Consider the following 26,299-nt stretch of genomic DNA (forward strand, 5'->3'; position numbering starts at 1 on the left):
TAATGTTTGGTCGGCTTCCTTTCCCTTTATACCCCCATTAATGTTCAGCTGTTAGGTAAAAAGTAAATGAAGAACAGGATCTGATAATAACAAAGGTCTAATGGTTGTTTGTTAAAGACTCTGAGTACATGCTCTTTATTCCGGGGTGCATTTAATAATCTCTTTGTTTAGTGGATCTCTGGGGTCTATGAGAAGTTGCAGGGTCAGAGTCTCCTCTGTGTGCCTGTGAACTCTTTAACAGTGTATTTAATTAGGCTTCTAATCAGCCACTAAACACAAAATAAAATGAAACAATCTGTGTCTGTTTACTTTCCACCCCAACCAACCTCCTATTTGCATGTACCAGGCAAAAAAAAAAAAAGAATTTATCGAAAGGAAAGATCAAGGTCATGACTTTTCATCGCAACCTATTTCCTGAAACCAATTAAAGAGCTAACGGTGAAGTTCAGTTGGAGGACGCGCGCTGGAAAACAATAGCAGAAGGAGATGACAGCTCTTCCGCTATCTTGCCGTATTTCTTCCTGTGCTAATTATATTTGCAGATTCTGTCATTTAGACAAAAGCCCGATAGCTTTTGTAATCAGGGTGAAATATTTCAAATGCTCTTTAGATAGTATTGCCAACCTTTGAAACTGGAGTCAAATGCTAGATATGGGATCATTTTGATTGGGAGGTTGGAATTTAAGACGTAATTAATGGAATGTTATCTTATAAATGATTACAAATGAAGGTTGGCCCTGATGAATGATGAAAGGTATCGCCTAATGCTAATGATTGTTTTATGCAAAGGCTATTGCCGCCCTCAAGTCAATATTTGTTTTGTTCTTGGATTTGGACAAACCATTATGAACAAAAGAAGTGTAAATTATTCTGCTAAGCATTCTCAATACACCTTGAAGTTGATCAGATTCAGAAATGCAAAGAATGCCCTTTTGTCTTCTTCAGTCCTTTTTGTTTTCTTCTAGCGTTGCCTCCTATAACCTCACTGAAAGCCTTGGTTGTAATGCAAAAGGTGTGTGATTTCAAGTGAGCGTGTGTGTCTTTTGCTGTGTTTCTATGCCATTCTACTCACTTTCTTGTCATTTCCTCCATCTTCTCTTCTATTCTTCATACTTCATACTGATACAGTATATACCTACCCCCCTCTATTATTTACTGCATTCACTGCCGCCCCCCCCCCCGTCCCCGTCCCCCCACTTACACATCACCTCCTCTTTTTTTCAACCTCAGTCTTTCTTCACCTTTCTTTACCCTCTGTGTTTGTAGAGGAGGCCTTGTGTAGCAGCCTGTGATGTGACTTCAGTCGAGCATCATGCCGGGGTGATGTGCAGCATACATTTGTTAACACCTGTTGGGATATCAAATGCATTTAAATGTATGTGAATAATTAACATACTGGCACCTGGAAGTCATGTTTTAATAGCTGGGACATTTGATCGCTGGCTTTATTTGACGTGAGAAAAAAATGATGTACATGGAAATAATACATTCTGTATTCAACTTCGATGAGGGTTGGTGAATATAGAAATATAAGGATTAGATTGGACATTCCCATTCAAATCAAATCAATGTTTTATGATGGGTGGACCGGTGGCCATATTGAGTGCACCCTATCTATTTCTATGTTAAGGCCTGGCATTGGCCAGATTCTATGCTAATGCAGAGGGGGATGGGCACTAGGCATGGCTGGATGTTCTATGCACCCCATGAGATGTTACCCCATGTGGCTTGACTAAGGCTGCCTGGGAAGGTGGGCATGGCTATAGCGATGCAGAGCAGCTTCTCCCTCTACTGTCTGCCGGTTTCCAGGGATGGAAATGGAAGAAAGCCTGTGGTGCACCTTCCGCTTTTGGACGTTAATAAGGCGACTCTCCATCTGAACTCCGCCTCCACATTTATTGGTTTGGTTTAACAGTACAGTACAGAAGAGAAGAGACCCCCCCCCCCCCCCCCCCCTTTAGGACCAGAATGTGGGGCATCCCGTTCAGGCATTTCTTATACGCCTGCTATGTTAGTGTAGCACATGTGGTTGAGTGAAACTTACTCCCTTAGGTGTCCCGCTTGCGTCACCTCATTAGCTAGCTTCTGAGGGGGCACGATCGGCTAAGATGCTTGAGGAGGGCGGTCACGTGTGCTAGCAAGACAGAGGTCTTGAGTTCGTGCCAGTATGGGCCGAATTGGGAGGAAGTGGTACTCACTAAGCAAGCAGTGTGACGTCTTTTACAGTGGTGCCGTGACCCAGATCTACAGTTGTGCTGGGGTCGCTGGTGAGTAATTTTGAGGGGTGAATGTAGCACATGTGGATGTGTGAACCTTACTCCTCAGCTTGAAGTGTCCCCACTTGTGCCAGCGAATAGCCAGCTTTTACCAGCTTGCGCCAGGTATGGGCCAAATTGGGAGGAAGTGGTACTCGCTAAACAAGCAGCGTTACTAATTTTACATTAGGTTAGTCTGACCTCCTCTTTAGCCTCTCCACAGAGGCAAGAGAGGGGCAGATTCGTTATTTAACTAAGTTTCTGACAGCTGGGGCAAAGTACAGGGACAGAAATTAACTTTTGTGTGTGTGTGTGTGTGTGTGTGTGTGTGTGTGTGGTCATTTGCATGTGTGTGTGCTCACCCATGTCTATATATGCATGTGTGGCACAGTGGGCCGGAACAAAGGCCTGACAGTAGACAGGCTAGACGGCGGTGATGCCTAGGAGAGCTGACAGCCGCCTGGACTGTCAATCACAGAACTGGCAGCCCCGGTGCCCGCTGGCTCCAAATCACCCCCCTTTTCTCTCGTTAACTCTCTAGCTGGATAGACACCAGCTTCTCCTCTGATACTCTCCTCTGTTCCAGTGTCTTGGTAATGTACCTTAGCCAGTGGCCAGTGACCGCAGCGGTCTCAAAGCCTATTCTAGGGATAAGAAATAATCAAAGGAAATATAAGGAAATTATTCAGTTTTTTTTTATTATATTACATATAATACAATTGAACACATTGAATTGTTCTCTTTTATAATTTTTGTCGGACAAGAAAAATATGCTTATCGTGTCAATTAAGTTATGATGACAAATATTTTTGCCTATTTGGTCATTGAATTGAAATCAAAGCTTCAAAGAGAAAGAAAGGATTTGTGATTATTAAATGATGTGTTTATTACTAAATAACCCAAAGGGTTATTTATTGTTCAAATTGAGAGAAAAGAGAAATGGAGCTCTGTTAGTCAAAGGTAATTAATCTGCTCTAGTCACCCACAAAGGATGCCTGCTAATGAGAGCTTGGCTTTTGATTGGCTGCTGAGGGTTCCGCAGGGACCCATTGCTCTTTTGTGGTGACAATAGGGCCTCAACGCACCAGAGAGACAAAGTGACTGGACAAGTCATTCATCTATGCAAATGCCAGCCAAGACATGACCATAAGCATCCATTAATCTCTCCCTCTCCCTCTCCCCCTCTCTCTCTCTCTCTCTCTCTCTGATTTTGTGCGAGTGTTTGTGTGTGATGGACAGCCAACAATGCAGTCCCTCTGCCTCTTCCTTGAGAGGTCAGAGGCAGGTTGTGACAGGAGAGTGCTCTGTTAGGAGAGGATAAATGTCACACCACTACATTGTCAGTCAATTCTGACGGACAAATGTTTTATTCACACTTTTTTTTATCAGCCCTGATTACAATCACACACACACACACAAACACATCACACACTACACACCACACACACACATCACACCACATCACACACACACACACACACACACACACACACACACACACACACACACACACACACACACACACACACACACACACACACACACACACATACACAACACACATCACACACACACAGACAGTTGTAACAAGAATACATCTGTTTCCAGTACAAAATACTATAATTCCCATAATGCTCCGCTTCATCGGCGTTAATTCTCGATGTAAACAGAAGTGAGAAGAAAAGTCTATGGTTTCAGGATTTCTGCTAACATTAATCTCATATATGGAACAAAGACAGCCTTGCTTTGTGAACGCTTAATTTGATCGACTGTTAACGTAAGTACATATGTAATCCTTGTTACATGTGTTCTTACTATTGAGTCTGCCACAGTAGTTTGCTAGCCATCGCTAACGTTCTAGTAGCTATCTGGCTGCGATATGCTACTTCAATGTTCTTTTGGGACAAATGTCATATTATCATGTCTTCTGAATATTAGATGAAGTGAGCATGTGCATCAACTTTAACGGAACCGATTTATTTATTTTTTACTGGTTTATTTGTGGTCCACCACATGTCAAGATGATCACAGCTAAGCTAGCCACATTTCTGGGTGATTTTGACGTTCATGTGTGTGGGTTCCGTCAAGGCGACAAGTTGGTTCACCGTTAGCTAGCTGTAGTAACGTTAAATCACGAGAACAACTAACGTTACAGCAACAACATCGACGTAACGAGCTACATCTGGCATTCCTGCAATGGCATGTTCTGTCGCTAGTTGACAGGTGTTTGGGGTAGGGTTAGCTTAGCTAGCTATGTCAAGAATGTGTGTAGACTGTGGAGGGATTCTAGCTACATACATTGGCTAGGATGGGGGTATAGACCCACGGGAGAGGGAAGTAGAGGAAAGATCATTTGACACACTGCAGCATCCCACTTAAAACCTTAAGCTGGTCCCTCTTTTCTCTCTCCTCTTTATTGCCATGTTATAACCAACAGCACACAGCAACGCTGACCATATTGTGCCTTTTATGAGAGATTTGCATTCAGAAATGCAAGCTGCCTCACTTTCGAGGGGCCAATGCGGTAGCTTCTCAGTAATTGTTTGTCCCGTTTTCGAGAAGACCCTCTCAGAGGGAACGGATGTGGCCACTATGCAGAGTCTCCCTGCCATGACTTTAGTAAGCCGTGGGTAGAAAGAGGCCTTGCTCTTCCACCAGCTCAGAGGATCTGCAGCTCCTCCAAATAGGATCGGACCTCCATTATGGCATCTGCTGAGGGATTCCTTCGTGCTGCATCCCCAGTTGCTCTCTCGTCAAACAGCATCCAAACAGCAGACGTTTTTGGCACTACTGCTGGTGCTTCTGCTCCATCGGATCCCTCTTCTTCCTGGTGCCTGAACCAGCTGAATGCTGAGGTCATTCTTTGAAGAGCCTCATGAATCGCTCTGGCATCACTGAAGGCTAACTTCTTAAATCTGGGGTCAAGTACAGCGGTTTCTGATAGCATGTGATTATATTCCATTATGTGGAACTTTCTGTCCATTGATGGACATAGGGTGTCCATCAACTCTATCACATGTCCTGTGGTTACATTTGCTTCTCTCTGGCGGCTGGCTGTGATTCGCTGCAGACCCTTACACAGGAGTATCCTTTTTGAGGCTGTCACATAGCTGAAAAGAGAGAACAGTAACTTAATAGTTCAGGTTCATGTTCTGTCTACTGATACTACATTCTCATCTACTGGTCATATACATATATAATACTGGATTAAATAATGATGTAGTAATAACTGCTTACTGTACCTCTCTCCACTGATCTCCACAGTGACCTGCTCAAAGGGTTCCAGGACTCTGCACACCTCCTCCACCACCTCCCATTCCTCTTGGGTCAGAGCATCAACAGGTGCATTGACAATGGCCAGGGTAGAGATGATGGCATCCTTAGACTCAAGAAACCGCTTCAGCATATAAAATGTTGAATTCCACCTTGTAGTGCAGTCTTGTTTAGGCCTCAGCTCAGGCATCCCCATCTGGAAGTATTCCACAGATGCTTTCACTTTGTTCACAGTGAGCTTCATCACCGTCACAGCATCTCTTACAACCAGGTTGATTGTGTGGGCAAGACATGGATGATGTGTCCATTTGAACATTTTCACGGCTTTGGTTATGTTAGCTGCATTGTCGCTAACACAACAGACCACTTTTCCATCTACTTGCCATTCTCAACAGTTCCTCTGCCAAGTTCTCTGAGGTGTGTCTGTCGCTGAACTCAAAGCAGTCCATAAGACAGCTAGACATCGACAGATCTTCAATGAAGTGACATGTAACCGACATGTAAGAAGTGGTTACCTTTGATGTACAGCATTCAGTGGTAAGGCAAACTGCAGAAGCTTTTTGGACTCTTTCACGCACTGAAGCCTGTGTGCTCTTCTACAGTTGTGGAATAACTGATTTTGAAATGGTTCTTCTGCTTGGAATTGTGTACATTGGATTTTGACATATACATATCATTTCTTAAACCTCTGTCCTCCACCATTGAAAATGGCTGGAAATCGGTGGCAATCCTTTTAGCCAATGCAATATAATTTTGGTCTTGTTTTGCTACAGACATAGACGTTTGGCATAAACTGGTCCATAAAAGACTGCATTGCCGTGGGTCGCGTAGTAGGCCTACGTGACTGAGTGGGTACGGAGGTGCTGGCTCCACCACTATCACTAGCAGGCCCGCTAGTTTCTCGAAGCTCCGCTACAGCTAGCTTCACAGTTGGGTGCACAGTTCACATATACCGGTGTAGGTTGTGCGTAGAACCGGCTTTATATGAGATTTTGTTTTGGCAAATTCTACACTGTGCTCTAACATTGTCTACATTATTAAACTGCATCCAAATGCTATAGCCTGCCTATATGCTATGGGTCATTTGATTGAGACCACACTAAATAGCCTATAGGCGCACTTCAAATTGCACGCCCAGCGGAGAATCAGAGATGATGGCATCGATATATATATATATATATATATATATATATTTACTAACTCAACAAAAAAAGAACCGTCCTCTCACTGTCAACTGAGTTTATTTTCAGCAAACCTAACATGTGTAATTATTTGTATGAACGTAACAAGATTCAACAACTGAGACATAAACTGAACAAGTTTCACAGACATGTGACTAACAGAAATTGAATAATGTGTCCCTGAACAAAGGGGGGGCCAAAATCAAATGTAACAGTCAGTATCTGGTGTGGCCACCAGCTGCATTAAGTACGCAGTGCATCTCCTCCTCATGGACTGCACCAGATTTGCAAGTTCTTGCTGTGAGATGTTACCCCTCTCTTCCACCAAGGCACCTGTAAGTTCCCGGACATTTCTGGGGGAAATGGCCCTAGCCCTCACCCTCCGATCCAACAGGTGGACAGTCTGAGCACTGATGGAGGGATTGTGCGTTCCTGGTGTAACTCGGGAAATTGTTGTTGCCATCCTGTACCTGTCCCGCAGGTGTGATGTTTGGATGTACTGATCCTGTGCAGGTGTTGTTACACGTGGTCTGCCACTGCGAGGACGATCAGCTCCCTGAAGCGCTGTCTTATGCGTCTCACAGTACGGACATTGCAGTTTATTGCCCTGGCCACATCTGCAGTCCTCATGCCTACTTGCAACATGCCGAAGGCACATTCACGCAGATGAGCAGGGACCCTGGGCATCTTTCTTTTGGTGTTTTTCAGAGTCAGTAGAAAGGCCTCTTTAGTGTCCTATGTTTTCATAACTTTGACCTTAATTGTCTACTGTCTGTAAGCTGTTAGTGTCTTAACGACCGTTCCACAGGTGCATGTTCATTAATTGTTTGTGGTTCATTGAACAAGCATGGGAAACAGTGGACGTGTCGTTTTTTGCTGAGTTTATACAGCCTTAATAAGCAATTCATTCTAAAACACAGATAAATACATTTCATAAATTACAAATGACATGACCCACCACTGGACTAAATACAAAATAAATACACTTTTTTTTCAATCCATCCCTAAGACCGATACATTTGCTTATTTCTTAGCAATTTGTGGGGAAAAAGGATTGTCCCAGAGTTTTACTACTAGCACTCTTGAAGATCATCGGGGAATATTTTTCTGTCTTGCTTTTCTAACTCTTGTCTTGTGTGTCTTTTTGTCTCCCCCCTAACCCACAGGTCCTGTATGTGGCTGGGGCTTGTAGCCTGCGTTGTGTTGGGCACAATCCCCCGAGCCAGGCGGGCTTCTGGGGCCGCTTCCCGAAAGCCACACCCAGCCCACTGCTCCCCTGACCCACTGTTCCTTATGCTAACCCTTCTGAGCATGTTTTACTACATCTGTCTGCGGCGCCGGTCCAGGAGCGGAACTCGGGGTGAGGCGCTGACCAGCAGGCGCGCCTTGGAGTCAGGCCAGCGGGCTACCCTGCCCATCAGCGTGGAGGTGGAACAGTATGCCAAAGGTAGGATCATTCACCTGCTATTGTGCCCTTGAGCAAGGCACTTAGCCCAACCCCTTAAAATAGCTCCAGGTGTGCTGCACTGGAGCCGGCACTGTGTGCTCCTCCCATAATGTGCGCTGTGTGTTTGTCTGCTATTGTCTGGTGGATTGGGAGCAGATGGACTAACCTTATCCTATCCTATAGAGGTGCTGGACTTCAGCTCCCACTACGGCAGTGAGAACAGCATGTCGTACACCATGTGGAACCTGGCCGGCATGCCCAACGTCTACCCCAGCTCTGGGGACTTCACCCAGACGGCCGTGTTCAGGGCCTACGGGGCGTGGTGGGAGCAGTGTGCCAGCGCGCCGCTTCCCTTCCGCCGCACGCCCAAGGCCTTCCACAGCCAGGACTACATCGAGTTGGCCTTCGAGGAACCCGTCTACCCCACAGCTGTGGAGGTGCTGGAGACCTACCATCCGGGTGCTATCGTCCAGATCATGGCCTGCTCCCTCAACCCCTTCTCCCAGAACCCTCCCACCGACGTCCGGTAAGGACCAGTGGTGGTGTGGGACTCGGGTTGTAGAAATTTCTTCTATCATGAAATTTTTGTTTTTCGTCCATAGCCACTTTCACACCATCCCTGTATATCACCCTGCATCCCACTGCTGGCTTGCTTCTGGAGCTAAGCAGGGTTGCTTCTGGTCGGTCCCTGGATTGGAGACCAGATGCTTCTGGAAGTGGTGTTGGAGGGCCAGTAGGAGGCACCCTTTCCACTGGTCTAATAGCCCAATACCCCAGGGCAGTGATTGGGGACATTGCCCCGTGTAGGGTGCTGTCTTTTGGATGGGACGTTAAATGGGTGTCCTGACTCTCTGTGGTCACTAAACATCCCATGACACTTATCATGAGTAGGGGTGTTAACCCTGGTGTCCTGGCTAAATTCCCAATATGGCCCTCATACCATCACGGTCACCTAATCATCCCCAGTTTACAATTGGCTCATTCATCCCCCCTCCTCTCCCCTGTAACTATTCCCCAGGTCGTTGTTGTAAATGAGAATGTGTTCTTAGTCAACTTACCTGGTAAAATAAGGGTACATTTATATATATTTGCTTCAATCTCTCAACACAACCGGTGCTTCTATTTGAGTCAGTCATCTATTTCCTTAATGCACACAGCTGTTGCTCAATACATTTCTGAAAAGACTACCACATTGTTTATTGTAACCATTATAATAGCAAATCTATCGAAGGTCAGAGTTGCAAAGACTAGGCTGCCTATCATACACCCCAATTTCGCCCTTCAGCACCATGGAGAGCAGTATCGGTAATCACTGAAGTCACCTTTTCTTTTTGGTGGCGTCATGGCTAGCAACGATGACAGAATTTTGAAAGAATGTTTTTAATGCACATGACCATAGGAATATCAAAGCTGTGTCCATGGTAACCTCAAACCATTAATTTAGATCCAGCGTTTATTTGAAACAGGCGTTTATGTGCTGAAATGTGTGCAGCTGCCCGGCTATTAAAATGGACAGGTGTGTGTGTGTGTGTGTGTGGAGAAAGTATGAATGTGTGTGAGAAAATTAAGTACTGAGTGAGGGTGTGCATAGTCGGTGCAAAAATAAAACTGTAATACAAGGTTCAATGCATATAGTCCATGTAGCCATTTTGTTATCTGTTTAGCAGTCTTATGGCTTGGAGATGGAAGCTGTTCAGGAGCCTGCAGTTGTCATACTTGTTGCTCCGGTACCAGTTGTTGTGCGGAAGCAGAGAGAACAGTCTATGGCTTGGGTGGCTGGATTCTTTTACAATTATCCTGGCCTTCCTTTCACACCGTCTGATCTAGAGGTCCTGGATGGCAGGGAGCTCGGCCCCAGTGATGTACTGGGCTGTCCGCACCACCCTCTGCAGTGCCATGCGATCGAGGGCGGTGCAGTAATCACACCAAGCAAGGATGCAGCCAGTCAAGGTGCTCTCAATTGTGGAATGTAGTTTTTCTATTAATAAGTTAATAGACCAATAAGAAAGAGAGTTCCAAACCTCTCTGCCAATAACAGCTCATTTTCAGTTTTCCCCCTCTCCACTCAGACCACTCTGACAGTCCTAGCAAAATTCTTGCTTGAGAAACTGCTCTTTGCTAAGAAGCCATTTAGTTTGTTTTCAATTAAACGGCTGCATTGGACCTTTTTAAAGTCATGCTTGTACTTTTATTTGTATTTCTTTTAACATGTGGGTAGTTCTGGGAATCTAACCCACTGTCCTGGCGTTGCGACCGCCATGCTCTAACAACTGAGCTACAGAGGACCACAACGGAATGTGTGTTTGTACTCTATTGGCTGGTTTCCCAGACACAGATTAAGCCTAGTCTCAGAATAAGAAGCACTTTCACTTAGATTCTCCATTGAGCATGTTTTTATTAGTTCAGGACTAGGCTTAGCATGGGCAAACTGCCCTAAGTGAATGTCTCAGATTAAAGAATGGTGAGTCTGTGTGTACCCCGTGACAGGTGTACCTCTCTGTCCCCAGGTGGGAGGTGTTGTGGGCTGAGGAGCCCACCAAGGTGCTGACTCCCCAGGCCAGGCAGTTCTCTCCCAGCATCAAGCAGCTGAGTTTCCCCACCAACTTGATCCGCGTGGAGGTCAACAGCTCCCTGCTAAAGTACTACACGGAGCTGGACGCCGTCGTTCTGCGTGGCCAGAAAGAGAGGCCCATCCTCTCCCGTTATAAGATGCCCAGGATCAACATCTGTGACCTGAGTGACAGCGATGAGGAACTGTCTGACCCGGGAGCCTCCTTCAGACAGGCCAGGGATGGCAAGCACATTAACCTAGGGAATGGATACTTTGATAAACTGCCCTACGAGGTGGGAAGAATACGCTATTAGACACTCACATATACTACAACACTCGTATATGGCTGCTGGCTGCATTTTCTGTCCACAAAATGGCACTGAAATTTGAAAAAAAAGGTTGGCAATAGTTGCAGGACAATTGCAAGATGCTGTTTTCCAAACAATTCTCGCTTTGGTTTTAAAGATGGACTATGCAGAAATTGCTCCGCCATTTCCTGTTTGCAAACATGTGACTAGTTCACCTGATTTTAGCTTATGTGACTAAAACAAGCAAACATAGTGTAGAGAATCATTGTACCATCTGAACTGCTATGAAATATATTTTTCATAACATAATCAGCTGTTTGAAGCTGGTGTACAAAACTGCAAGTAAAAGACACAGAAACTAAACTTAACAATGGGAGCATAGAAATAGCACACACAGAAGAGATATAATGCTTCTTAGATGTGGTTTTAATGAGAATGACAGATCTATAACATATGATATATCATTTCTATGTGATTTGTTTGGCGTCACCCAAAAAGTGACATATTGCAGTTTTAATTGTAGTCCCATCTACTGAAAATGTTTATGCTTAGGGTATCTTGGGCTGTTTTTTTTGTACTTTGCCAGGACTTAATTTGACAAAAAGATGTCTTCCATGGACCTACACATACCGTCTTGGACCCATGGAGATATTTGATATTAAGCTTACAAAATAGTCATGTTCATGTTATAAAAGACATGTCATATTTTCTAAGACGAGCTGTTCTCTTGGTTTTATGTACTGCTCTCCAAACCGCTGCCATTCACCTCACTCCTCACAACCGATGTGTGTGTGTGTGTCTGAAATACAATATAGCTATTATCTGCTAGTGGATACCCTGTTGAACACACAGTGTATTGTTTATTCACTCCACACATACACACCTATTCTCTCTCTCTACCTCTGTCTTACTGAGAAGCACACTTCCATATTGCACGAACAGGCAGACTCACTGCCACAAGGATATTGCTTTGTGTGTGTGTTCAACATACACTGTTTTATATTATTCTGCTCTGCCTGACATCATCCCTTCTGTCTCTTTCTTGCTTTCTTTCTTGCTTTCCTTGTCTCTCTCTTCCTCCATCGTTATTTATCCTTCTCCCTCTACCCCCTCTCCCACCATCCTCCCTTCACTCTTATTATCTCTCTGTAATTCTCTCCCTTCTCTCCCCCTACAGTTGATCCAGCTGATAGTTAGCCACTTGACCCTGCCCGACCTGTGTCGCCTGACCCAGACCTGCAAGCTACTCCGCCAGCACTGCTGTGACCCCCTCCAGTACATCCAGCTGAGCCTGCAGCCATACTGGGCTCGCCTCAGTGACACCTCCCTGAGCCACCTGCAGGGCCGGTGCACCCTGCTCCAGAGGCTCAACCTCTCCTGGACCGGTAACCGTGGAGCCCTCACCCTCACCGGCTTCAGCAGGTGAGGCATGGGGCTGGGGGGGACTAGAGAATCTGGACATTTTGTGGTTCATCGGTGTCTGTCTTTAGAGTGGCATGTGTGTGCCCATCACTTCGGTTGATTTCAGGGTGAGGAACCGTCTGTGTAAATATTGGACTATAAATTGTGCCTTTCTGTATTTTACTTGTGCTAAAATCTTTATTGTATTCTACTGAGCCATTTACTTTATGTTCGTATTCTCTCATTATTTCTTGTTGTTGCATTGTCGAGAAGGAACCTGCAAGTAAGCTTTTTTTTTTTGTTGGACAGCGTATACCATGTGTATCCCGTACATACAACTAATAAAACTTGAAACTGAAACTAACATAAAGTTGTCAAATCCTGAACTTCCGTGTTAATGTTGTTGCCATGCCACAACACAGGTCTGACCCCCCCCTCCCTTTCAGCTTCATGAAGGCGTGTGGTGGGAGCCTGGTGTGTCTGGAGCTGTCGTGTTGTCACTTCCTGAGTGAACCGTGTCTGGAGGTCATCTCCCAGACGTGTCCCCGGCTGCAGGAGCTCAACCTGTCCTCGTGCGACCGCCTCCACCCCCAGGCCTTTACACACATCTCCAAGCTCACCCGCCTGCGCCGGCTAGTGCTCTACCGCACAAGGATAGAGGTACAGTGCCTTCAGAAGTACCCCTTGACTTATTCTACATTTTGTTGTGTTACAGTCTGAATTTTCAAAATGGTTTTAAAAAAAAAACACCTATCTACACACAATACCCCATAATGACAGTGTGTACCCCATAATGACTGTTTGGCTCCAGTCTGTTTTATTTTTTATCCTGAAAAACTCATCAGTCCTTAATGATTGATTACAAGCATGCCACTACTATGCTTGGACATATGGAGAGCGGTACTTAGTAATGTGTTGTATTGGATTTGTCCCAAACACAACACTTTGTATTCAGAACAAACATTTTTAGCAGTATTATATTAGTGCCTTGTTGCAAACAGGAAGCATGTTTTGGAATATATTTATTCTGTACCGGCTTCCTTCTTTTCACTCTGTCAATTGGGTTTGTATTGTGACATAACTGAGGATGGATCAACAGCATTGTAGTTTTCTCCTTTCACAGCCTTTCAACTCTGTAACTGTTTTTAAAGTCCCCATTGGCCTCGTGGTTTCCTTCCTCTCCAGCAACTGAGTTAGGAAGGAAGCATGTGTCTTTGTAGTGGCTGGGTGTATTGATACACCATCCAAAGTGTAATGAGTAACTTCACCATGCTCAAAGGGATTATTCACTGTCTGCTTTTTTTTATTTTTTTACCCATCTACCAATAAGTGCCCTTCTTTCTGAGGTATTGGAAAACCTCCCTGGTCTTTGTGGTTGAATATGTGTTTGAGATTCACTGCTCGACTGAGGGACCTTATATGTTTGGGGTAAAGAGATGAGGTAGTCATTCAAAAAACATTAACTTTAGAACAGCCTTTCTTTAAATTACTATAACGGCCACGAACGGCCTTGTTTTTCAAACGATTATATCTGTGTCGATATTGCAAAGTGAACTTTCTAACAACCTTTTGTCGTATTGGCGTGGCTGTTGTCGTCGACCGGAAACAGGGTATGCTGTCATTTGTTGTCAATGTTTGATGCTGTGAAACTTGGGGAATAGCTCACAGATTAGCAAATCATAATTTGGTTGGTACAGGCCAGCACATCCGTGCCAGCGGTCAAGATCGAATGATTGCTCTCTGTCTCATGGAAATAGTTCTTCGATGTAGCAGATAGTGTGGTCCAAAAGGGTTACTTCACTAGAATTCTTTAACATGAATAGTCAGTGTCTCTACCTCGGCACTGCAGCTCAATTTCTCTCTCTCTCTCTCTCTCTCTCTCTTTCTCTTCTCTCTTCTCTCTTCTCTCTTCTCTCTTCTCTCTTCTCTCTTCTCTCTTCTCTCTTCTCTCTCTCTCTCTCTCTCACACACACACAGTACTGTACTCACATACTGGAGAGACTTGGGTCACTCTGTTTTCATGAATATATAATCTGGGTCTATAAGTGTTGAACATCCAAAATATTTTCAGAGAATTAAGCTCAAGGAGATAAGAGCATTTGTGTGTTACATAAATTACATGAGTTTATTTACAAAAAAATGTAATTGACAAAAAAAAACACTGCAATTTGACATACCTGGTATCAAGCAGAAATGGACTTGAAAAATAATAATAATTTTGATGCCCATCAATGTTACAGACTTGCACTATCATATTTATGCCGATATATATTATGTTAACTAATAGCAAAGAAAAGTTTTGGAATTGGCCTAATCAAGACCAAATTAAATCTGTGTGACATGATACCCTTTGGATTTATCATTTTAGAATGTCAGTGTACTAGCTAGTTCACAGTGCAGGTTTTAATCATGACCAGAGGGACTGCCTAAGAGCCAAATTATCCTAGGTAGATTTAAAACAGCATAATTCTGTGTTTCTGGTGAGAACTGGCAAAATGTTTCACAAACTCATCCATGTTGAGGGAGCATGCCCTCCTTGACTCAACACTGAGAATTCCGAGGTGACTTAACATGTCATCAACCATTGTTGTCTTAAGGTGGGTTTAAATCAGTTTTGAAGCTGAGAAGCTTCTCTCGCAAGACACACTGCTGACTGTTGTAACAACAGAAATCTTGCAAAGTCGAAAGCCGCTTGGTTTGATGAACCTCATGTTTGAGGTCCTCTAAGTCTGACTCAAAGTTCTGAGGAAAGGCAAACAGAGGCTCCTCATTCAAGAATGTTGTACTCTTTGGGTTGAGAGACTGGATCCCTTGCATTATCTTGCAAGTCTTTGAAAAATGCCTCTGCAGCTCAGCTGTGATATTGTCAAGCACCTGATAAAAGAGCTCTTTGGAAGCTCTCACCATCACTTTGGTCTCTATTTTTCTGTGCTACAGTGCTCATCATCAATGAGTCGTAAAAAAGTTGTTTTGGGTCTTTTACACACTGTTTGTACACTTATTTTGCAGTGCTCTTCAATCTCTTCAACTAGGGATGCACAATATATCAGTGAACATATCGGAATCGTCCGATATTAGCTAAAAATGCCAACATCGGTATTGCATCTGCCAAGTTTAATGCCGATGTTAAAAACCGATATCAAAGCTACCTTGCATACCTAATATAACGTACAGTTGAAGTCTGAAGTTTACAAACACCTTACCAAATACATTTCAACTCAGTTTTTCACAATTCCTGACTTTTAATCCTAGTAAAAAATCCCTTTCTTTGGTCAGTTAGGATCACCACTTTATTTTAAGAATGTGAAATGTCAGAATAATAGTAGCGAGAATGATTTATTTCAGCTTTTATTTCTTTCATCACATTCCCAGTGGGTCAGAAGTTTACATTCACTCAATTAGTATTTGGTAGCATTGCCTTTAAATTGTTTAACTTGGGTCAAACGTTTCGGGTAGCCTTCCACAAGCTTCCCACAGTAAGTTGGGTGAATTTTGGTCCATTCCTCCTAACAGAGCTGGTGTAACTGAGTCAGGTTTGTAGGCCTCCTTGCTCGCACATGCTTTTTCAGTTCTGCCCTCACATTTTCTATGGGATTGAGTTCAGGGCTTTGTGATGACCACTCCACTTGAAACTAGGGGGCACTATTTTCATTTTTGGAAAAATAACGTTCCCAAAGTAAACAGGCAATTTTTTCAGGACAAGATGCTAGAATATGCATATAATTGACAGCTTAGGATAGAAAACACTATAAAAATTTCCAAAACTGTAAAAATATTGTCTGTGAGTATAACGAAACTGATATTGCAGGTACTTCCGGCGCCGACAGAGATGGCCGCCTCGCTTCGCGTTCCTAGGAAACTATGCAGTTTTTTGTTTTTTTACGTGTTATTTCTTACATTAGTACCCCAGGTCATCTTAGGTTTCATTACATACAGTCGAGAAGAACTACTGAATATAAGATCAGCGTCAACTCGCCATCAGTACGACCAAGAATATGTTTTTCGCAACGCGGATCCTGTGTTCTGCCTTACAAACAGGACAACGGAGCAGATCCCATGCAGCGACCCAAAAAAACGACTCAGAAAAAGAGGGAAACGAGGCGGTCTTCTGGTCAGACTCCGGAGACGGGCACACCGTGCACCACTCCCTAGCATTGTTCTTGCCAATGTCCAGTCTCTTGACAACAAGGTTGATGAAATCCGAGCAAGGGTAGCATTCCAGAGGGACATCAGAGACTGTAACGTTCTTTGCTTCACGGAAACGTGGCTCACTGGAGAGACGCTATCCGAGGCGGTGCAGCCAACGGGTTTCTCCACGCATCGCGCAGACAGAAACAAACATCTTTCTGGTAAGAAGAGGGGCGGGGGCGTATGCCTTATGGCTAACGTGACATGGTGTGATGAAAGAAACATACAGGAACTCAAATCCTTCTGTTCACCTGATTTAGAATTCCTCACAATCAAATGTAGACCACATTATCTACCAAGAGAATTATCTTCGATTATAATCACAGCCGTATATATCCCCCCCCCAAGCAGACACATCGATGGCTCTGAATGAACTTTATTTGACTCTTTGCAAACTGGAAACCATTTATCCGGAGGCTGCATTCATTGTAGCTGGGGATTTCAACAAGGCTAATCTGAAAACAAGACTCCCTAAATTTTATCAGCATATCGATTGCGCAACCAGGGGTGGAAAGACCTTGGATCATTGTTACTCTAACTTCCGCGACGCATATAAGGCCCTGCCCCGCCCCCCTTTCGGAAAAGCTGACCACGACTCCATTTTGTTGATCCCTGCCTACAGACAGAAACTAAAACAAGAGGCTCCCACGCTGAGGTCTGTCCAACGCTGGTCCGACCAAGCTGACTCCACACTCCAAGACTGCTTCCATCACATGGACTGGGACATGTTTCGTATTGCGTCAGACAACAACATTGACGAATACGCTGATTCGGTGTGCGAGTTCATTAGAACGTGCGTTGAAGATGTCGTTCCCATAGCAACGATTAAAACATTCCCTAACCAGAAACCGTGGATTGATGGCAGCATTCCCGTGAAACTGAAAGCGCGAACCACTGCTTTTAATCAGGGCAAGGTGTCTGGTAACATGACTGAATACAAACAGTGCAGCTATTCCCTCCGCAAGGCTATCAAACAAGCTAAGCGTCAGTACAGAGACAAAGTAGAATCTCAATTCAACGGCTCAGACACAAGAGGCATGTGGCAGGGTCTACAGTCAATCACGGACTACAGGAAGAAATCCAGCCCAGTCACGGACCAGGATGTCCTGCTCCCAGGCAGACTAAATAACTTTTTTGCCCGCTTTGAGGACAATACAGTGCCACTGACATGGCCTGCAACAAAAAGATGCGGTCTCTCCTTCACTGCAGCCGAGGTGAGTAAGACATTTAAACGTGTTAACCCTCGCAAGGCTGCAGGCCCAGACGGCATCCCCAGCCGCGCCCTCAGAGCATGCGCAGACCAGCTGGCCGGTGTGTTTACGGACATATTCAATCAATCCCTATCCCAGTCTGCTGTTCCCACATGCTTCAAGAGGACCACCATTGTTCCTGTTCCCAAGAAAGCTAAGGTAACTGAGCTAAACGACTACCGCCCCGTAGCACTCACTTCCGTCATCATGAAGTGCTTTGAGAGACTAGTCAAGGACCATATCACCTCCACCCTACCTGACACCCTAGACCCACTCCAATTTGCTTACCGCCCAAATAGGTCCACAGACGATGCAATCTCAACCACACTGCACACTGCCCTAACCCATCTGGACAAGAGGAATACCTATGTGAGAATGCTGTTCATTGACTACAGCTCGGCATTCAACACCATAGTACCCTCCAAGCTCGTCATCAAGCTCAAGACCCTGGGTCTCGACCCCACCCTGTGCAACTGTGTACTGGACTTCCTGACGGGCCGCCCCCAGGTGGTGAGGGTAGGCAACAACATCTCCTCCCTGCTGATCCTCAACACTGGGGCCCCACAAGGGTGCGTTCTGAGCCCTCTCCTGTACTCCCTGTTCACCCACGACTGCGTGGCCACGCACGCCTCCAACTCAATCATCAAGTTTGCGGATGACACAACAGTGGTCGGCTTGATTACCAACAACGATGAGACGGCCTACAGGGAGGAGGTGAGGGCCCTCGGAGTGTGGTGTCAGGAAAATAACCTCACACTCAACGTCAACAAAACTAAGGAGATGATTGTGGACTTCAGGAAACAGCAGAGGGAACACCCCCCTATCCACATCGATGGAACAGTAGTGGAGAGGGTAGCAAGTTTTAAGTTCCTTGGCATACACATCACAGACAAACTGAATTGGTCCACTCACACAGACAGCATTGTGAAGAAGGCGCAGCAGCGCCTCTTCAACCTCAGGAGGCTGAAGAAATTCGGCTTGTCACCAAAAGCACTCACAAACTTCTACAGATGCACAATCGAGAGCATCCTGGCGGGCTGTATCACCGCCTGGTACGGCAACTGCTCCGCCCTCAACCGTAAGGCTCTCCAGAGGGTAGTGAGGTCTGCACAACGCATCACCGGGGGCAAACTACCTGCCCTCCAGGACACCTACACCACCCGATGTCACAGGAAGGCCATAAAGATCATCAAGGACATCAACCACCCGAGCCACTGCCTGTTCACCCCGCTATCATCCAGAAGGCGAGGTCAGTACAGGTGCATCAAAGCTGGGACCGAGAGGCTGAAAAACAGCTTCTATCTCAAGGCCATCAGACTGTTAAACAGCCACCACTAACATTGAGTGGCTGCTGCCAACACACTGACACTGACTCAACTCCAGCCACTTTAATAATGGGAATTGATGGGAAATGATGTAAATATATCACTAGCCACTTTAAACAATGCTACCTTATATAATGTTACTTACCCTACATTATTCATCTCATATGCATACGTATATACTGTACCCTATATCATCGACTGCATCCTTATGTAATACATGTATCACTAGCCACTTTAACTATGCCACTTTGTTTACATACTCACCTCATGTATATACTTTACTCGATACCATCTACTGTATCTTGCCTATGCTGCTCTGTACCATCACTCATTTATATATCCTTATGTACATATTCTTTATCCCCTTACACTGTGTACAAGACAGTAGTTTTGGAATTGTTAGTTAGATTACTTGTTGGTTATTACTGCATTGTCAGCACTTGAAGCACAAGCATTTCGCTACACTCGCATTAACATCTGCTAACCATGTGTATGTGACAAATACAATTTGATTTGATTTGAAAGCCTGAGAGAAATCCAATCAGGAAGTGACTCATGTTTTGAAAGCTCTGCATTCCGATGCGTCCCTATTGAGCAGTGAATGGGATATCAACCAGATTCCTTTTTCTACGTTCCTTTTTCTACATTTTCCGGCGTTGTCGTGACCGCAATTTCCGGACGAATTCTCAGCCAAACGTGAAGAACTAACGGAGCTGTTTCGGCTACAAAAATAATCTTTATGGAAAAAATGAACATTTGCTATCTAACTGGGAGTCTCGTGAGTGAAAACATCTGAAGCTCATCAAAGTTAATCGATTTAATTTGATTGCTTTTCTGATTTTCGTGACCAGGTTGCCTGCTGCTAGCTAGCCATAATGCTATGCTAGGCTATCGATAAACGTACACAAATGCTTGTCTTGCTTTGGCTGTAAAGCATAATTTCAAAATCTGAGATGACAGGGTGATTAACAAAAGGCTAAACTGTGTTTCAATATATTTCACTTGTGATTTCATGAATATTAATATTTTCTAGTAATATTTTTTGTCCGTTGCGTTATGCTAATTAGTGTCAGTTGATGACAATTCTCCCGGATCCGGGAGCGGTACTTCCAAGAGTTAAGCCATTTTGCCACAACTTTGGAAGTATGCTTGGGGTCATTGATTGTCCATTTGGAGGACCCATTTGCAACCAAGCTTTAACTTCCTGACTGATGTCGTGAGATGTTGCTTCAATATATCCACATCATGATGCCATCTATTTTGTGAAGTGCACCAGCCCCTCCTGCAGCAAAGCACCACCACAACATGATGCTGCCACCCCCGTGCTTCATGGTTGGGATGGTGTTCTTCGGCTTGCAAGCCTCCCCCTTTACCCTCCAAACATAACGATGGTCATTATGGCCAGCAGTTATGTTTTTGATTCATCAGACCAGAAGACATTTCTCCAAAAGTACGATATTTGTCCCCATGTGCAGTTGCAAACCGTAGTCTGGCTATTTTATGGCAGTTTTGGAGCCGTGGCTTCTTCCTTGCTGAGCGGCCTTTCAGGTTATGTTGATATCAGACTCGTTTTACTGAGAATATTGATACTTTTGTACCTGTTTCCTCCAGCATCTTCACAAGGTCCTTTGCTCTTGTTCTGGGATTGATTTGCACTTTTCGCACCAAAGTACGTTCATCCCTAGGAGACAGAACGCGTCTCTTTCCTGAGCGGTATGACGGTTGCATGGTCCCGTGGTGTTTACACTTGCGTACTATTGTTTGTACAGATGAACGTGGTACCTTCAGGCATTTGGAAATTGCTCCCAAGGATGAACCAGACTTTTTTGTCTGAGGTTTTGTCTGATTTTCTTTTGATTTTCCCATGATGTCCACAGGTACACCTCCAATTGACTCAAATGATGTCAATTAGCCTATCAGAAGCTTCTAAAGCCATGACACAATTTTCTGGAATTTTCCAAGCTGTTTAAAGGTCAACTTAGTGTATGTACAGTCAACTTAGTGTATGTAAACTTCTGACCCACTGGAATTGTGAGGAATTGTGATACAGTGGAATAATCTGTTTGTAAACAATTGTTGGAAAAAATACTTGTCATTTACAAAGTAGATGTCCTAACCGACTTGCCAAAACTATAGTTTGTTAAAAGTGTTTGCTAAGTAGCATATATTGAAACGATGTTGTAACACAAATGATGCCATATTTTTAGGCTGATGCACATGGGTATATTGGTGGTGTATGGGTTAAGAGGTAGTTGAGCTTTCTATCAGATACATGGCCTGTGCATGGCACCATTGTGGTTTACGTAGGACTAATTCTCTGGTGTCATCATTTGTAATGAACTCAGAGCTCGGGTACTGTTTTTGCCCAGGCCTGCTACAAAACCTTACAGGGCATTTCTGAGTGTTGTTCTCATGTTTCAGCCTTTCCTAAGGCAAACACCATACCATAGTCTTTCCAGTGTAGTGAGGTTGAGGTCTAAGCTTTCAGGTCGTTTACTGCAGGCAGACTGAGCAGGCTGTGTGTTTGTCTCCAGTCCTATGTGTCATCCAAGCCCTGTTGTCTGTCATTAAGCTGTCATTAAGCTGTCACTGGTATAATTAAATAGTTCTCTGGCTGCCAAAAGTCATAAAAAGAGACCACTAGACGCACACTCTCGAAACACATAGCATACACATTAGAGATGCTTGCTAAAGTACACAATCACGCACACCCAATTGCCATTGGGTGGCATGTTGACAGTTCCACATTGAAATCCCACCTCTATCTCTGTCTAGCAATGGTGGATAGGTGATAAGCAAATGGATATTTTTTTTACGCTTTGAAATGTTACACTACCATAATACTGTTGAGTTATGTGTTTGCCAGACCAAGTCGTCTTGGAGAGATATTGAATAACATGGGGTAGACCTGTTATTGTAAAATGTTGACGCGACACCTTTGATGCACATTCCTCAGTCTCATTTTACTGTGTGTGTACAAAAAGGGGTGCAATCATCATATTTTGGGTCAGTCGATAGAAACTTAACTCAACTTTGACATTTTCTCTCTCTCTCTCTCTCTCTCGCTTGCTTTGTTTTATGTTGCTGCAGCAAACAGCCATGTTGCGCATCCTAACCTTCTGTATTGAGCTGAGACACCTCAACCTGGGGAGCTGTGTGATGGTAAGATGCCCCCCACAAATGCACTCGCTATCATACCCTGCTCTTGCGCCAGAGAGACATTCTAGGATCAGCCTCACCCCTCACCCCTTAACTCTGAACCACAACCGAGAATCATGACAATTGATTCAGTCATTCTGTGCTGGCTAACAGCCCCAAGGTCACCGCCCCTATGTTCTCCTTGCAGATAGAGGACTATGACGTGGTGGCCAGCATGCTGGCTGTCCGCTGTCGCTCACTGCGCTCCCTGGACCTGTGGCGCTGCAGAAGCCTGTCGGAGCGCGGCCTGGCCGAGCTGGCTGCAGGATGCAGATTACTGGAGGAGCTGGACCTGGGCTGGTGCTCCACACTGCAGAGCAGCTCGGGCTGCTTTCAGCACCTGGCCCGCAACCTGCAGTGCCTGAGGAAGCTCTTCCTCACCGCCAACCGCACCGTGTGCGACTCGGACATTGAGGAGCTGGCTGCCAACTGCCCCGCACTGCAGCACCTCGACATACTGGGTGGGTACTACCTCCCTCTTCCTTTCTTAATCTGTCTCTCTTTCTCTCGTTCTATCACACCAGTTTATATTAAGTCATTTTAGGTAGAACCACAGATGTGTTCACACCCGATATTTGAATATAGTATTTTACTTGGGGCATTTAGAACACAGTATTCATCAAGTGGTCACAAATGTTGCTCACTTATGTGGTATGTTTGTGTTGTTGATTGACAGGCACCCGGATGGTAAGCTCCTCCTCCCTGAGGAAGCTGCTGCAGGCGTGTCCGAAGCTCCTCCTCCTGGACGTGTCCTTCTGCGCGCAGGTGGACGCCCGCATTGTCCAAGAGCTCTGCGGACTCTTCCCCAATGTGGCCATCAAGAAGAGCTTTACCCAGTGACCTCACCCAGCCACACCCTCACACAGGGGCAGTGACACAGGGACACCGTCACAGCGACACCAGGGGGGAGGCACTACTTTTGACTAGTGGGGTGGAGTATTACTGAATGCCCAGTGGGTAGAATGAATGGGGTCTGATGGCCGAGAGCACTGAGGCCTATTATAATATGGACTAAATGGTTAGGAGTGACATGAGCATCGGCTGAACACCTCACCTACATCTCAACACAGTCTCCTCATGTTAAGCCGCTGAATACAAGAGAGAGTCTTGAGAGGAGAAACTGGTTGAAATCAGGGTCACGGGTGCCAAAGTCGCTAGATTTCATTGTTGGTCAGCCTAGTAACTGACACATCTGGTGGCGGCTGCTTGTCATCTGTCCACCCCTCCTGTGACTCATTTGTAAAATGTCTGACCTCAGTGTTTTATCGGAATCTGAAATCTCAGGGGTTTTATCTTGTTCATATTGTTCAATTATTATGTAGATGTTTTTTTTTTCAGAAACCAGCAGAAGAGCCTCCTTTTTATTCTGAGAGAAACATTTGAGTCCTGTTTGATTTGTTCTGAGACAACGAGAATTCTGGGAAAAATGTACATTGGGCACTGATACTGAGACAAAAAATGTTTTTATGTTGAATATTGTGCAAATTGTATGATTGTAAAATGATATCAATATCCTTAATTATTTATTGATCTTGTAATATATTATTGCACATCTCCAATGCTACGTTAGCATTTCCTTTAAACTGAGACTCAGCGATACGAGCAGCAGTGTGAAACAAATATATATTTAGGAATAAACGCTATACAATAGGCTGTACATGTGAGCACCCACAGTCCCGTACAGAGCATCTTCGCATGTGCATGGGAGATCGCTTCACTCTCCTGCAAATGTGATAGCTGAGGGACAACTACTGCGGAGTAGATTAGCCTCTCGCTTCACTCTCTTCGTTGTTGGGGATATTGGCCTGATATGCAGCTACTGGAATTTGTATAGCTGAATCTACCTTTAAGCAAAACTTGGGAGTGTCATTTTGAGCAGTAGCTAGCTAGTATGTGAGGTATTTTTGTGCCTTATATTCATGACTGACTGTGGTGTCTGTGTCAGTGGTTGTAATGCTTTGCTTCCTGCCCTCTACCAAAGTTACCATCAAATCCCAGGTCCCTCGCTATAGCTTCGTTTGACCAGTGAAAAAACCCATGCAGATCTGTCATCTTGATTTGACATATGCAAAGCCATATTTATTTTAAGCAGAATCTTATCTCCATCTTTCAATTCCCTTTTTTTATTAAGTGGCAGTTATGTCTGCTTTTTGGATTACATATTATTTTATCTGTGGGAACGTGGTCTGGTCACGCTCAAATCACTAAAGTAACCTGCACAGGGAAACTATTGAAAAACACATATTAATGTTAACATTCGTGCAACGAACACACACAATCTGTCATCCCGCTACACAAATCTAGTTTCTCTCCTTTGTCCGGTCACTAGCTGACCAAAGTCACCACAGTTTTCGCCACATTATAATGCTACTTTTATTTAGAGGCATTTATTGATGTGGACCTGCTATTTTTTGCATTGATGTACTTTCCCCCAGTCAGTTTTGGATGCGTGTGTGTGGTCAAACTTAGTGCCATTTGTAGAACCTTTAGTAATGTACCCTTAACTAAGTGTGAATGTCAGGTGTGGTGTCGTCAAGACTCACTGGCAGATAACCACTCGAAAGTGTTGAAAAAGGTTGCACCTGTACTACGACGAAACTGGGTGCTTTAATTTGAAATAAAATGAAGGTTGATGACTGAGACTACGTATTTATCCCCAACTGTATGTCCATTGAAATGCCAGGGTCGACTACTGCCTTGTATTTCTGGCTCATAGTGTACAGGGTGCTGACATTACACCGCCTTGTTTTGATCACTCTTTAATTAGAAAGGTGCCATTACAGGGTTCTCTGGCTTGTCCCTGTAGGATCATTCTTTTTGGAACCAGGTAGAACTTTTTCACCCAACAAAGAACCCTAAAATGGCACGTTTCTTCAGATGGAAAAGGGTCAATGTCGAACCCTTTTTTCTGAAGTGCCTTATCGTGAGCGGTGACTCAACAGTAATGACTATATTGAAGTGTAGGGGTAAGGTCACCTTGCCTGACGACTCAAACTGAATTTTTTCCCGCTGCTCTGTCGTTTGCTACCAACTTCAGTCTGAGGTTGCCATCATTGAAGTCGTTTGTGGTGACGTCAAAATGACGGGTGTTGTACCAAACAATGTAATCAGCGATTGGATCATCTCTAACCAATCGGAGTAACAAAGCCAATGACACATTTTCAAACCTCCGCTTTACACGTAGGCTTTACACTCGTGTGTTCTGGCTCTTGCCCAGCCCATCTGTTTCTGGGACCAATCAGAACGGTTCATGTTTTTTTCCGTTCTAGAAATTGTCATATAGGTACTCCGATCCAGGCTCATTGTAGAGAAGAGACATCCGTGGGCGTGGCGTAGCAATTTGGCCGGAGCAAGGCGTTTGGGTAGCCAGGCAAAGGGCCATCTTGTGTTTCTGGAACAACTAGAGGCTATTAGTCAGGTTGACTGGGAGTTCAGCATTAGCCTTAACCCTCTGCCGTTTTACTGCCTATTAATACTACAGGGAGAAGTGACATTCGCGTGTCTCCTTAATTGCCTTTTAATGAATTGTTTATGCCCGAGTTTAATGATGTATATTGTGGCCCTGTAATGTGCCCTAATGATGGAGAACGAGGCGGCCGCCGATGAAGTATTAATTTGGACTGCCTCCCAAATGATTACTGCACCACCGCCGCTGCCTGTCCCCCCCCCCCCACACACACAGAACGTGATTCATGGAGACTTTCCGCTCGATGCAGCGGCTTGATTTTTCACTGTCTTGCTCTACTATAATCCTGATGCATCCGTAGGGGATCCTCAGCAATTAGTTTAGCGTGTATTTGTTTTTGCAAGAGCCAGGCCAGATGAATCTAGAAGAAAAAAAGTCTGGATGAAATTATTGCCTCTTAAATGTAAAAGTTCTGAAGTCAAATGTTTGTACCCTCAACAAGTGTGGAGCAAGATG

General features: G+C 44.6%; 1 protein-coding gene across 1 annotated transcript; it reads left to right on the top strand.

Moving 5' to 3' along the window:
• Positions 1-3,652: 3,652 nt before the first annotated feature.
• Positions 3,653-25,019, top strand: fbxl4 (F-box and leucine rich repeat protein 4). The gene is made up of 9 exons (XM_021596403.3): positions 3,653-4,032; positions 7,876-8,156; positions 8,340-8,682; positions 10,664-11,000; positions 12,193-12,437; positions 12,863-13,076; positions 22,270-22,341; positions 22,526-22,838; positions 23,054-25,019. The coding sequence occupies exons 2-9, from the start codon at positions 7,883-7,885 to the stop codon at positions 23,215-23,217; spliced, it is 1,962 nt and encodes a 653-aa protein (XP_021452078.3). The 5' UTR covers positions 3,653-4,032; positions 7,876-7,882; the 3' UTR covers positions 23,218-25,019.
• Positions 25,020-26,299: the final 1,280 nt, after the last annotated feature.

The sequence above is a fragment of the Oncorhynchus mykiss genome, chromosome 3 (assembly GCF_057628025.1).
Source record: "Oncorhynchus mykiss isolate SJ-2025 chromosome 3, ASM5762802v1, whole genome shotgun sequence".
Classification (NCBI taxonomy): Eukaryota; Metazoa; Chordata; class Actinopteri; order Salmoniformes; family Salmonidae; genus Oncorhynchus; species Oncorhynchus mykiss.